The 13,353-nt window shown below is 38.4% G+C and overlaps 1 protein-coding gene across 8 annotated transcripts in view; it reads left to right on the top strand.

Annotated features, from left to right (window-relative positions):
- Nucleotides 1-13,353, top strand: part of cep350 (centrosomal protein 350) — an 82,972-nt gene that overhangs the window by 2,740 nt on the left and 66,879 nt on the right. For 7 of the 8 annotated variants that reach the window (XM_041278051.1, XM_041278056.1, XM_041278057.1 and 4 more), the window contains exons 2-5: nucleotides 1,403-1,479; nucleotides 8,823-8,866; nucleotides 10,087-10,201; nucleotides 10,958-11,129. In XM_041278051.1, the coding sequence (XP_041133985.1) occupies nucleotides 1,419-1,479; nucleotides 8,823-8,866; nucleotides 10,087-10,201; nucleotides 10,958-11,129 (392 nt within the window). In that variant the 5' untranslated portion in view covers nucleotides 1,403-1,418. The remainder of the gene's footprint in view (nucleotides 1-1,402; nucleotides 1,480-8,822; nucleotides 8,867-10,086; nucleotides 10,202-10,957; nucleotides 11,130-13,353) is intronic. The other variant, XM_041278059.1, reaches the window with a different exon arrangement.

Genomic DNA, 13,353 nt, shown 5'->3' on the forward strand with positions numbered 1-13,353 from the left:
AGTTTGGATAGTATGGCCCTTGTTTCCCATTAGCAGATTTTTACCCCACAAAATTGTGCAAAGTTCCATAAATTCATGGGGTGGCAGGTGCCATAGAAACAGTGTATTATAAATATATTTCAGTGTTCTGTCTTAAATAAAAACAATACCCAGTACATATTTGTGCTCTCTACTTACTTCTTAGTGACATGCTATCTGCTTTCTTCATAGTCATGATGGCTAGCAGGTTTCAAGGTTGTTTCAAGATGTGTTTAAATGACACTTGTCAACTGGTTCACTTAAGAGTTTGCCCATTTATCTTATCTACTCATAGCTCAGTTGACATTCATTAATTATATCAGTGTTGAACTTGCGTGGAGGTGTCTGTGTTGCACTGAAGAAAGATTTGGGTGATCAAGAACAAGGCGGCCAATAACAAACCAGTGCATTTGAGGTACTACAATTTACCAATAAAATAAAGATGAGTGGTGACTGGCATTTTCTTTTTTTTTTTAATCATAGCTCTTTAAAGGGGTGCCAGAAGCAATGTAAAGATTGTGAACCATCTGGCTTTCTGTAGCACAGGCTAAACAAGATAAACATATTCAGGTACACAGTATGATGATTCAGCATAAGAAAAAAAAGAGAGCAGTGAAATAAGGGAATGTTTTATGTGAAACACGTGTGTGGTTTAGTCATCTAGGATAGTGATTTTGTTTTAATGTTTTCTGTTTAGCATTGGTCCCAGACTGACATGAATAACAAAGTTTCACACTCTGTAGATGGTTTCATTTCATTGTTCTAGTTTGGGTCCTGGTCAGGTACAATTCTTTATTTGAAAAATGTCATTAAGGCGCAAGTTTCACTGCACATCAGTTTTGTATTTTCTTATTTGTTTAACATGTAATGTTTTTATTACTCTCTCCATCCTTACTAGCACATTGCTTCCAGCTTAAACTTCCATGAAGATTCTTTAAACCATTTGAAAATGTACAACTGAAAGTAATACAATCTGGGTATAAAAGCCCTCCAACCAAATGCAGTGCTTGATGTGCCAAAAAATAAACATCTGCCATACTGGCTTCAAACACACTTTTTTTTTTCCTGTGTATCGTAGCATAACCTCCCTTTTAGAAATTAGATGTTCAAATAAAACTTGGCTTGCTTGGACGAATAACACAGCAGAAGTACTCTGATCACAAATTATGTAAAACGGTACCTAGCTAAAACAATGCTACATGTTTAGTAATCACTCCAGCGTTTACAAAGTCCTGCTCAGTTAATAAGAACGCTGCTACGGTACAAAGCTTTTCAATTCAATTAATTAATGAAGTTGTATTAAATGTGTACACACGTCAGTTTAGTTTAAATGCAATGGCGTATTTGCAGTGCAGTGGTTAAGATGTGTGTCTGTGTCTCACAGCAGGTAAACGGGAGCGATGTGGAGCAGCAAGGCCAGCGAGGCACCCCTAACTGCTCTCAGCAGAGACTCCAGGAGAGGTGACACATACAAACACTCACACCAGTCACTCGTTGCAACCGTTTCCTGTCTATTAAAATTATCAGCGTTGTATATCAATTTGTTCAGCTGCTTTCTATTGTATTTCAGACGTTTTTTTTTATACATGCTACTACACTTAAAATGTCCAATGTTATTTTGTTAAACACTTTGATAATGCAAAACCATGAGGGTCATTCTATGCCAACTCAACCGTTGCCCATCTGTCTCAGATTTTTCTTGAAAAATTCACCTGGGGGATTTTCAGACACGCTGAGTTAGAAATGATAGCCATTATTTAAAAAAAAAAAAATGTCCCCTACGACCTGTGACCTTGCAAAGGTCAACCTAAAGTGAAAAAGGGACCTTGACCAGAGGGACCTTGACTTTTGGTTTCAAGTAACACCACTGGTCATTAAATCCCCTTGAAATGAGATTTAGGCCATAATAACTTGAGGGGAATCCAAAAAATCACCCATAGATATGTTTGGATAGATGTTGATGAGATCTACAAGCATCAAACAAAACATGTTGGTATCCAGTGGTTTTGTATTTTTGGCAGTACCACATAATTCTATCCAAACTGTTTTTTTCTTCAATTGTAGATTCTTTGAGGATTGATCTAGAGGAAAAAGTAACAATGTGGGCTTCCAATGGCATTAGCTTGGAGCTGAGAGGTTATGAGCTTGCATATGGGACTTGGGACTTTGTTATGATGACACATTTGAAACTACCAAAACCATACTTAGTTGGATATTTAAAAAAACAAAAAGTGATGATAGTTTTTTTTATTTTTTTTATAAGTTGTGGTGCCTACCTGGGGGGGAGAGAGAATTGATTGAGTGACTGACAACCATTTATGAAAAAGCCATTTGCTGCATTCTCATGCTAGCCAATCAGTCAATTTCAGGCACAACTGAAAGATTTTGATTTAGGAGGTCTTCGATGACAGACGGGTGTAATTAAATGGTGCTGTAAACAAGGAAGTTTTTTTTTTTTTTTAAGAAAAACTGAATTTTAGATCAATCCTCAGAGAATGCAAAGTTGAAGAAATAGTCAGTTTGGATAGAACTGTTTGGCACTTTAGCCTCGCCAAAGTGGCCATAAGCAATGTGAATGCATGACAAATGCAACTTCAATAATCAAAATCCCCCGGATACCGTAAAATTTAGCTTGAAGCTTGTATCAACATCTATCCAAACATATCTTTGGGTGATTTTTTTTGGAGTCCCCCCACGCAAGTTATTATGGCCTAAACTTGGTACAAATAGCAAAAATTCAAATTTCAAGTGCAGGTTTAATGACCAGTGGTGAGACTAGAAACCAAATGTTTTTCACATAATTTGGAATACTGGTACTGGAATACTTTTAAAGCAATACATTTTAGGACCCACATCCCCTGAAAGGTAAAGGATTAGGTTGAAGTTCAAATAAAACTGGTCAGTTACCCCTTGTCTGGCAATTTGCCAGAAGTGAGTAGGGTGCTCCTAGTATTTTTTTCTAAAAAGCCTTATTCATTACGAGTAGAACTAGGTGCTACACACGATGGTAGCATCTAAATTGCACCCAGGGTGATTTTTCTGGTCAGGTCCCTTTCTCACTTTAGGTTCACCTTTGCAAGGTCAGAGGTCGAAGGGGACATTTTTGAAAAAATAATGGCTATGATTTCTGAACTCAGTGTGTCAGAAAATCCCCAGGTGAATGTTTCTAGGAAAATATGAGACTGACGGGCAACGAAATGTCCCTTTTCAGGTTGTGTTGGTGTGGAATGACCCTTGATGAATGTCCTTGATTTTCAATAATCAACCCATGGGGTGTAAATGGCCAGAACTGAATGGTTCTTTTAAAGCAATCTAAATGCAAGATTTCCAAACTGAGACTGTTTCAAGGTTAGAACTCCATTTTAGAACTTGTTTTCCAGAAAGCTTGTGGCTCTTCAAGCTGCTTCCAGTTTTTTTTTTTTTTTTTTTAATAGTTAGAACATATAGGCTAACCACCAACATCTTTCAAAGGGTTTGTTTGTTGTGCAAACATATTTCTCCTTCTATAAGCTAAATACATTATTTTGAAGAGAAAACAGCCAAATGTTATACATCATCGTGCCAAACAGTTTAACTGTTACATGTCATGGCTTTTCCATTATGGGCAACTCTCAGGCAAATTGCCCACTTAGCAAAATGTATGAAGTGGTCAATTTGACCACAGTTCAATTCAGTCTTACTACTGTCACCTTTTAGATAGCCACATTTGTTTGCCTGTAGCACAGTCACTTTAACCAGCCTACAGATCTGATACCTTTGTGAGGTAAGTGCCTGCTGATGGAGCTATGTGAGGCAATGTTCAAGGAAAGAAAGTGTGAGCCTCAGCTTAACTTTCAAATAGCATCTTCATAAAATGAAATGCAAGAAGTCTTTGTCAATGACTTTGTTCTATCGAAGACTAATGACCTTGTATATCAGAATACAAAATGTGTTGCTGCACCGTGATTCTAGTCCCGCAGGGAGACCTTGCTTAACAGACTCTTTTTGCTAGCTTGTTCCTTGTGATGCACGCTGTTTCCATGGTTCAGCAGCTGTGCATTGCTAAGCAATCTGCAATAAATATGTACGGCTGGTACACCTGTCACTGCGTCAGATTTCCATAAGAGATGGGTCAGATAACTATGGGCCTTGTGGGAATGGTTTATCCCCACACAGGGACACATGTTATATATTCTTGTAAGTTAAAACATATCTGTTACTTACAAAAACAAGCTTTTTTTAAAAAAAAAAAAAAGGTACTGAATGATCATTCTGGTTTGCAGTCATTCACTGGTATATGGTTTGTATTCACCGCAGGAGGATGTCCCAGTAAATCACAAGCCCCGATAGAGGGGAGTGGTTTATTTAAAGATCTCCTCCTAAGGGACTGCAAATGATCCTTCAGTATTCTGTTTATACAACAAGTATATACAGTAATCCCTCGCCAACCGCAGGGGTTACTTTCTTGAAAACCCCCACGGTTGGCAAAATTGCGGTTGGTAAATACTAGATCTTATGGGAAATAGAGGGTAAGGTTCTCCACGGCTGCAGTTACACTTATCAAAGCCTATCTAAGTTGTATTTTCCTTCACTAAACACAAATGAAAAACACTAACAAAAACTTTGCAAATACTATAACATACTGGGTAATGTAACATGTAAAAAATAATAACATTATAACATATAAAAAGTAAGGTTTTATTTACCTTGAATCCTTAGAGTTGAAGGTCAGGATGTTGTTGACTGGTGACAATTACGCTAAGTTAACATGGAGCAACGAAACCGCATGCGCATACTACTATGACTAGTACATGAGACAAAGCGAGAGATGATGCTGGCGAGATGGGAGTGCGCAAAAATACACACGATGGCACGGAAGCAAATGCGTTGCATCATATGTTTTCATGCAAAACTGCGTATACACAAATCTATATGCCCTGGTTGGCAAATTTGGTATAAAAAGTAAAACCGGGTATACATGAATTCCGTGGTTGGCAAATACGCGGTTGGCAAGGGATTACTGTATTTAAAATAAATAGCAATACATTTTTTATATTACATCAAATAAGTGAGGGATTATTATGATTTACTGGGACATTCCCTTTTTTAAATCGAATGGATTATTGTATTGGTGCTTGCACTATTGAGATCTCAGTAGTCTTCGAGTTCAGAAGGAAAGAGTAAACCATTTACTGGCCTCAAAAGCTGAAACTTTTGAATATTAAAATAATCTGATCTATTGATTTTTAATACTTGGATTCGGTGTAAAATTGAAATATTTGCTCAATTACAGAAAATGTTGCTTATTTTAGTCACAGTACTCCTACATCAGTAATGTAATCTAAGATTTAACACCTTCACATAATGATACTGTTTTTTAAATATATGCACATCAGTAAAAAAAAAAAAAAAAAAAAAAAGGTTTTAGTGCACTTTTTGCATTTAGTATGGTTTTTAAAGTAAATAGACTAATTGAGCTGTCACAATCAAAATACAGAACGATCAGTTGAGTATGAGTAAAGTCTATCGTCTACCATAAATATTTAAAACTTATTTTGTTTTTAGTATATTTATGCAAGGTGAACATGTGTGTCGATCAGCTGGTGAGGGGGAAGAGATTGCACAAAAGCATACACTGGCAGTGCATTCCAGTCTTCCCCTAAACGCTTAAATGATTTGGTAGGTATTGTACATGACTTCTATAGTAAAGCTATGAATCCTATTAGTAATCATAATAGAATTGTGTAATTAATGCGGCCATTATGTAGTAAAATTGCAGTTTTGGCGCGGTCATGAAATATAAACAGTTTACACGTATATATACCTGCTTTCAAGGTGGATTTTTGTCATTTGTTCAACAAAACATACAAATAGATAACCAGAACATAAGTTTGTAAGACTTCCTCTTTATCTCTGCCATTTGAAATAAAACATTTTACACTGTGTTTCATTACAAGTGGAGAGTTGCAGCTAACAGTAGTGATGCATAACATACAGTACTTGCATAACAGTAAAAGCTTATTCACAAAACTGAACAGTCACTACAATATTTGCAAAACGGTAATAAACCTTCAGTCACAAAATTTAACAGTAAGCATGAGGCTAAGATTAATGTTTAAAGAGACGTAGAGAGATGGAAAATAAAAACGGAAAAGTATAAAGCTCCAAGTATTACCAACTTTGCTAGTAGTCATTTTGGGGTTTTAGAGAAGGGGATAATTTGAGTTTCGCCAGCTACAAACATTTATAAAAAAACATTCTCGTTCAATCATTCACTATTCAAACTGAATTCCCAGTCCAGATGTATACTCTTCCATATCCAATATAAAAGTTGCTGTGGTACACTTTGCAGTTTTACCATGCTTTCCCTTATCTTGCACTATAGTTTATTTATTACAATGATTTGCCATACTACTCTGTTTTGTATTTTCGCTTTGCTTTACTGCACTTCACTAAACTTTTCTGTTTTAAACTAATAAGACAAGGTTGTCAAACTCAAATTTACAAAGGGCCATATCTTATTTTAACGTTTGATTCGTGGGCCACAAATTGCACACCTTTTACATATACACATGCATTTTAATAGGTCATTTAGAAAACCCATGCGTGTTTACAGTTTTTAATACATACACATGTACATTGTATGTGACTTAATAATTTAAAACACGTTATCTATCATAACTTGTTGCTGCCCTGTGCATTCTCAGCGCTTGCTGGTGTAGAATACAATGGCATGTTCGTTATAAGTGTCGTTGGACAATTCACCTGTAGTTTTTTGCACACCAGAAGCAACAAGCCCATTTTTTTCACCACACATGGGAGGCGCTCCAGCTCTTGTTGTCAATCCAACTAATTTCATGTTGCGCGCACACTTCTCAAGCTGTTGAAATGTATCGTTTGCTGTGGTAGTGAGGTCCATAGCTGCAACATCCAAAGGCGCTTGGGTAATAGTGAAGTCTGCATCAACACCCCAGATAAAAAAATAGATAATGCAGCAGTATCAGTAATGTCTGTGCTCTTGTCAACAGCAAGAGAAAAGGCTTTGGTATGGTATTTCTTGAAAGCCTGACATTGGGAAAAGACACGCTTTTTTTCAGGACAGACTATTTCTGTGAGTATTAGCTCTGACACACAGTAACTTGCCTTTACTGCCGCATCACTTTCACTTTTTGCCTTTTTAAAGATATTGTGCTGTAAATCAAGGGTTCTTTTTAATTTGGCCAGCTTTTTTTGCCTTTGCTTTCCTTCAAACTCGCAAATTTCTTTGTTCTTTCATAGTGGCGCCTTAATCTGAATTATTTCATCACCGCAATACTTCTTACATACCAAGCAAATGGTTTTTTTTGCTGCTCTACAAATAAATATTAAAACTCCCACATTTCCTGAAACAATCTGCCTTCCTTATCGATCTTTCTTTTCTCTGTAATATTGAGTTATATTATCATTTTTGACAGCCAGTAGGCTACAGTGTCTAACAAAAAACACGCCTTAAGCACCAACCACGAGATATGATTGGCTGTCTCTCGCTGTCTTTTGTTTCTTTAGCTCTGAACTTCCCGCTACTTTTCTGATGGCTGATGGGATTTGGAGTTCTTACGTGTAATAACCCAATAGACTCAAACTGGGCCTGGCCAAATTACACTGTAATGGATGAACCTTGCACGAGGCCGGATAAAGTACCTCCAAGGGCTGTATTCGGCCTGTGGGCCTTGAGTTTGACACCCCTGTAATAAGAGAGAAATCCGAGATACGTGGTTTATTTGAAAATATTAAACATTCTTTCAAGCAGAGGGAACATGCAAACATAGTCAGACATTTTTGATTTATTGCTGATTCTAATATACCTTCATTATATGTGGTTTAGACCAGTGGTTCCCAACCCCGGTCCTAGGGACCCACTGTGTCTGCTGGTTTTCATTCCAACTGAGCTTTCAGTTACTTAACTAGACTCTAAATTGAACTGATAATTAGCTTAATTACACCTTTTTAATTGTTTTCAGCTCTTAAGCAGTTGCAGAGTTCAAGTTACTTATAAAATTATATAGTTAACCAAACTGGTGCTCCCATCGATGTAACAATATAACGGGGGTTATATTGTTACCCAACGGGGTAAGATATGTCCTTCTCTCCAGTAAAGTGTTTTATACCGTGCCCTATAAAAAGTACAGTAATGCCGCTGTTTTTTTTCTGTGCGATGTGAGTGTGCTATAAAATAACAGATCACATATTAAATAAATCATTCGGAAATAACTGAAGTGTTAACCATGTCTCAGAGTTTTTTCAGTTTTGGGTTCAGGAAAAAAAGCCAGGATAATGCCACTGCCACTTTTTATCTTAAATTTCATGAAGCAAAAATGGTTATTAATCATTGATTGATTGATTGTGTTCACTGTTAAATATAAGCAAAATCCTACAAGTTATATTCTACTTTTTGTGCGATGGTGAGGGGACAAGTTGATTTTTCTAGCATTTTGGCCCTTGTAAAAAGTTTTAAAAAAATTCCACACCCCTGATTTGTTTTTATGAATGTGCAGTTATTGGCAGTGTCACATGCCCATTTTTTGGGTGCTTATTTTATTGTAACGCACTTAACTTGTAAAACTAATTGTGAGTAATCAACCAGTACATTACAATCCAGTACCCTGGAGACAGGGATAGTGTATGTTAGTGATTGACGTGCCAGAAACGTACTGTCTTCCCACACTTTAAATACATTGCTGGTTTGTCTTTAACAAAGTAAACTGCAGGAAAGGATTGAAATTTCTTTTAATATAGTGTGTTCCTCGTCACGTGAACGTGTTCCTCTTTTCTCTCCTCTTGTGTAGAGCTGTCAACAGCATGGGATAGTCTGAATCAGACCAAAGCTACTGTAAGTATTTCTATCTGCAGTCCAAACTTTATTTTATTGCATTACAAGGTAATATTTAGGTTCATACACTGGATATACTTTATCATAATTATCCTTTTTAAGTATGTGACTGCTGTCTAGGTCATGCAACCTCCACGCTAACTGTGCCTCGATTTGATTGGAATGCTTTACCCATTTTGGTCGCTTTTTATTTTATATACGCACTTCATTATGTGGCAATGCCATTCATTAGCACAAGGGACTGATGATGTATAGGCCTATATATTTGATTTAGTGCTCTTGTATGTGCAGCAGTGATGGGGGATAATGTATTAGGGGCATCAAGTTTAAGCTTATACATGCTTAAGTTTATTGCTACTAAACTTTTGAACTAAACTCTGATATCGGCCACCTTTATTCATTTGACACAATCAGTAAGTGATTTAATCAACTGACAAACGGGGCTCCCGAGTGGCGCATCCAGTAAAGGTGCTCCACGTGGAGTGCAGGATGTGCCTTATAGCCTGGGGATCGCAGGTTTGAGTCCAGGCTATGTCACAGCCGACAGTGATCGGGAGTTCCTAGGGGGTGCCGCACAATTGGCCGAGCGCTGCCTGGGTAGGGAGGGCTTAGGTTGGCAGGGGAATCCATGGCTCGCTGCGCATCAGTGACACCTGTGGCCGATAGGGCGTCAGTGGTTCTGTAATGGAGTCGTCAGATCTGTGTTGCACTCTGGCACTATAGGTCTGGTGGCCTCACTGTAGATCCGCAGTGCGAAAAATGATGGATTGGCAGGAGCACGTTTCGGAGGATGCGTGCTCCAGCCTCTGTTCCCCGAGTCAGCCGTGGGGTTGCGAGCGGTGAGACGAGGATACAGATAATAATTGGGCACACTAAATTGGGGAGAAAACTCTGGTAAAAAATTGGAGCTGACTAAATTTAAAAAAATAAAATAAAAAAATCAACCGACAACTGCCAGGATAAGCCACAACAGGATTTTTAGAGCCTTTCAGTACCAAGGAATGCACTGGATTGGATAAAAAACGTATTTTTAGGGGTAATCTTGGGATAACAGTGGTTTGTGATTTACCCAGCACTGTAAAATGCTTAAATAAAAATCCAGCTGTGTTTTATGCCAGCGGGCTCAAGACTGATCAAATCAACACCGAAGTGTAACAGTCCAGTACACTTCCCTGCAGTTGGTGCAGTACAGGTTTGCCCTGACGTAGAGTTTCTTTCAGTTGCGTCACATTGAGAATCGTCTGGAAGCCGCCCCCAGCACCACAGCTGTGTTGGATTCGGTGATGGACACCAAGAAGAGCAGTGGAGGGGCCACCAGGAAGATCAGCAGGAAAGGTGAGTTGAGAAATACCCAGGAGACGAGCTGGAACCCACAGACACTGACTGATCAAAGCCTGCCTCAGGACCAGAGATGCTGTAGCTGTCAACATAGCCTCTACATGCACCTACAGTACTCATATTGGTAGCAAGTAGTTCCACTGTCCTTATCAGTGCCCTGGCTGCCTGTGATAGAAAAGGTCTCAATACTGAATCTTTAGCTGTTCTTATTGGTCGTGTCATGGTAAAAATGCTCAGTTTAACATCTACTGTACATTGCTTGTTGTGATAAAGTAGTGTATGCCTTCATAAAATAATCTTCAGTAAGTGTTTTTTTCTTGTTAGCTTTTAGTTTTTTTTTGTTTCTGCGCCACAGTTTTGACCACCCAGGTTGACTGTTTTGTGTGCTCATGTCTAACAGAAAGGGAACAAATGGTGCTTTGCATTGGCTGCTGTATTTCATATAGGGAATTAATGCAGCTTTTTTTTCTTCACTTTTGTTTGGGGACAGCCACTTGAAGATGAAAAATTAGACTTTACTGTGAGCTTAAAGCATGCTGTAGACATGTATTAAGCTCACAGTATGCTAGTTCCATAGTACTGATCTTGCTGTCCTTGTGTTGATTTAGGTCCATTATTAGGGCTAATCGGAGTCTGTGAAAACAGCTTAGTAAAACGTAGCTCTACAATGGGAGTCTCATTTCCTTGCTGGACTTATGCTGCAGTGAGTGAGTCTGTCTCATTGTTCACCTGCTGCTTGCCTTCCTCTGGCAGATGGACGGTACCTGGAAGAGTCCTGCACCTCTGCCTCAGCCCCCAAGCCTTCGGGCCGTAGCCGAGCGCGCCGAGAGAAGCCGTCGCGGAGCCCCCTGAGAGCCACCACGCTGGAGATGAACGTCAAGAGGAGCAGTCGAGTGGAGTTTAGGGAGCCCCTGGCATCGTACAGGTTAGCTTTACACCTCTTCATAGAGCTTTCTTTAGGGAAGCTACATTTCTGGCTAATTTCCTAAAAGTTGGAACTTTTAAAATTCCCCAGTATGTTTTCAATCAAAAAAGCCATCCTATGAAGCCCTACATAAGAGTGCTGTAACATGTTCACTTTATGATAACATTAATGTGGATGAGCCTACATGTGCACAACGTATTTGAATATGGAAAAGACAAGTACAGTAGTCCATCACATGTCCGACTACTGTGGGACCAGAGTAAGGGTAGATAAATGGATCCTGTTTTAAATACCATTATACACAGCTGTAACAATTACTATATTCACACAATTATTGTTTAGAAAGAGACAGGGTAGCTGTGTGCCGTGCTGGTGCATGCATTCGCTGCTGAGTGAGAGGCAGGAGAAGGAGGTTGAAGTTGATAGCAACAATCAGAACAGCTCACATGACACTACAAGCAATGGTAGCATGCGGAGTACATACAACACAGTATACGAAAACTTTGGTGGGATCTACAGTCTCTGAATTAATATTCTCTGCTCAATAATAAATGAACTCCAGGAAGTCGCCCGGCCTGTCGGCAGTTTCGACTTGCTTACTCAGTCTTCGGTATCTTTCTCTCTGTCTCTCTCTTTCTCTCTCACACTCGCAAATTTCAGCTTCTTTAGCTCAATTGGCTTTGGTTTTGCAGCAGCTCTGAGGTGAATAAATGGAAACTTTTTATACCTGATGCTCTGCTGGAACACCTACCTGCTGATTTAGATTCCACAACTGGTAATCGCACACAGGAGCGTTGGGTACTTCATTAATTAATTCTAATATATACACACTATTTACAACATACATTTACACAAACCCCTCTTAATGTGCAGGGCTGGTGTCCTGCCACAATACTGTATACACTTCCATTAGTGTCGGGTAATTTTCACAGTTGCAAAATTTTCAGGTGCTGAAGCGCTTGATCATGTTGCATAAACGGTTAGGTTTGGATATGTGATGGGCAGATAAACAACAGATTACAGTAGTTGTATTTACATTGTTGCTAGTGCTAAATGGAGATTTGAATTGAAGCGTATATTTTAAATGCTTTTTGTAGTGTATAAACCAACCTGTAGTGTTCTTTTCAGACTGTTGCTGAAAGCAGATATGAAAAGACAGCTCTTCACTGCAATTATTTTTTAAGGAGAAGTATGGGCTTGTCTTCTAAGCGGGATCAGTGAAGGAAAGAGTAAACCACTTACCAGCCATGTGTTTTTGACTTGAAGTACTCAACCGAAGCAGTGTAGTGCTGGGCAATACTAATTTGAATCACTATACTGATACAAAAGTCCTCTAGAAAGTAAAGCCATGCATGTAGTAAGCAAAGGGAACAGAGCAAGAACTGCTCCTGTTTATTGTCCTGTTTTTAACAAATAAATCAAAGAGCGAGTGCAGTGGTTGTAACAGAACAAATTAAATTAAAAAGAAAAAATATTCAGTGCAGTCTCCATCAGATTTTTATCATTAAAGTTAATTTGTGAACAGATCTCTGTTCATTAATGTACAATAGTTGGCACTTGATAAGCACAAGGCACTTGATAATTGGCACATGTTAATTGAGAAAGTAATCTGCATATTTTGCAGCTAGGTGAACTGTGTCTGACAGTTTGTTTTGCTTGCTTCCTCTTATAGTGAACTATTGAATTATTTTATTTTGTATAACATTTTGAGAATGCCCATGTTGCATAAAATAAACACAAAAAATGTCAAATCAGGTGGAACCCAACTTAATGTTTAGGGTTTCCAAGCCACTGCATCACTATGTAGTACATGCAAAAGTTCAAATTAATTAATTTACAGAAAAAAATAACATTCTGATTCAACCAAAATAGTTCAAATACATCTTAAACCCTTTACAGACCAGTGTTACACAAAATACACACCATGGTCTACCTCAGGGGTTTTCAATCTGGGGTATGTCTGAGGGTCATAGGGGGTATGCAGGATTTAATTAAAAAAAATTTTAACAGTATTGTAATTCACGCTAAACCACAAAGTATTTCATTTTTGTTCAGCTCAAAGGTTACAGTCTGACTGGTTTCAGAGTTATCAACCACATGTGTGATTTTGATTAAGGCGATTTTCCACTCTGATATGAGGGTGGGTGAAGCAAGCTTCTGGCAATGCTACCTATGGAGTGCTCTGTGCTGCTAATGAACTCATCGTATAACTGAATACTGATCA

Source organism: Polyodon spathula, chromosome 18 (assembly GCF_017654505.1).
Source record: "Polyodon spathula isolate WHYD16114869_AA chromosome 18, ASM1765450v1, whole genome shotgun sequence".
Taxonomy (NCBI): Eukaryota; Metazoa; Chordata; class Actinopteri; order Acipenseriformes; family Polyodontidae; genus Polyodon; species Polyodon spathula.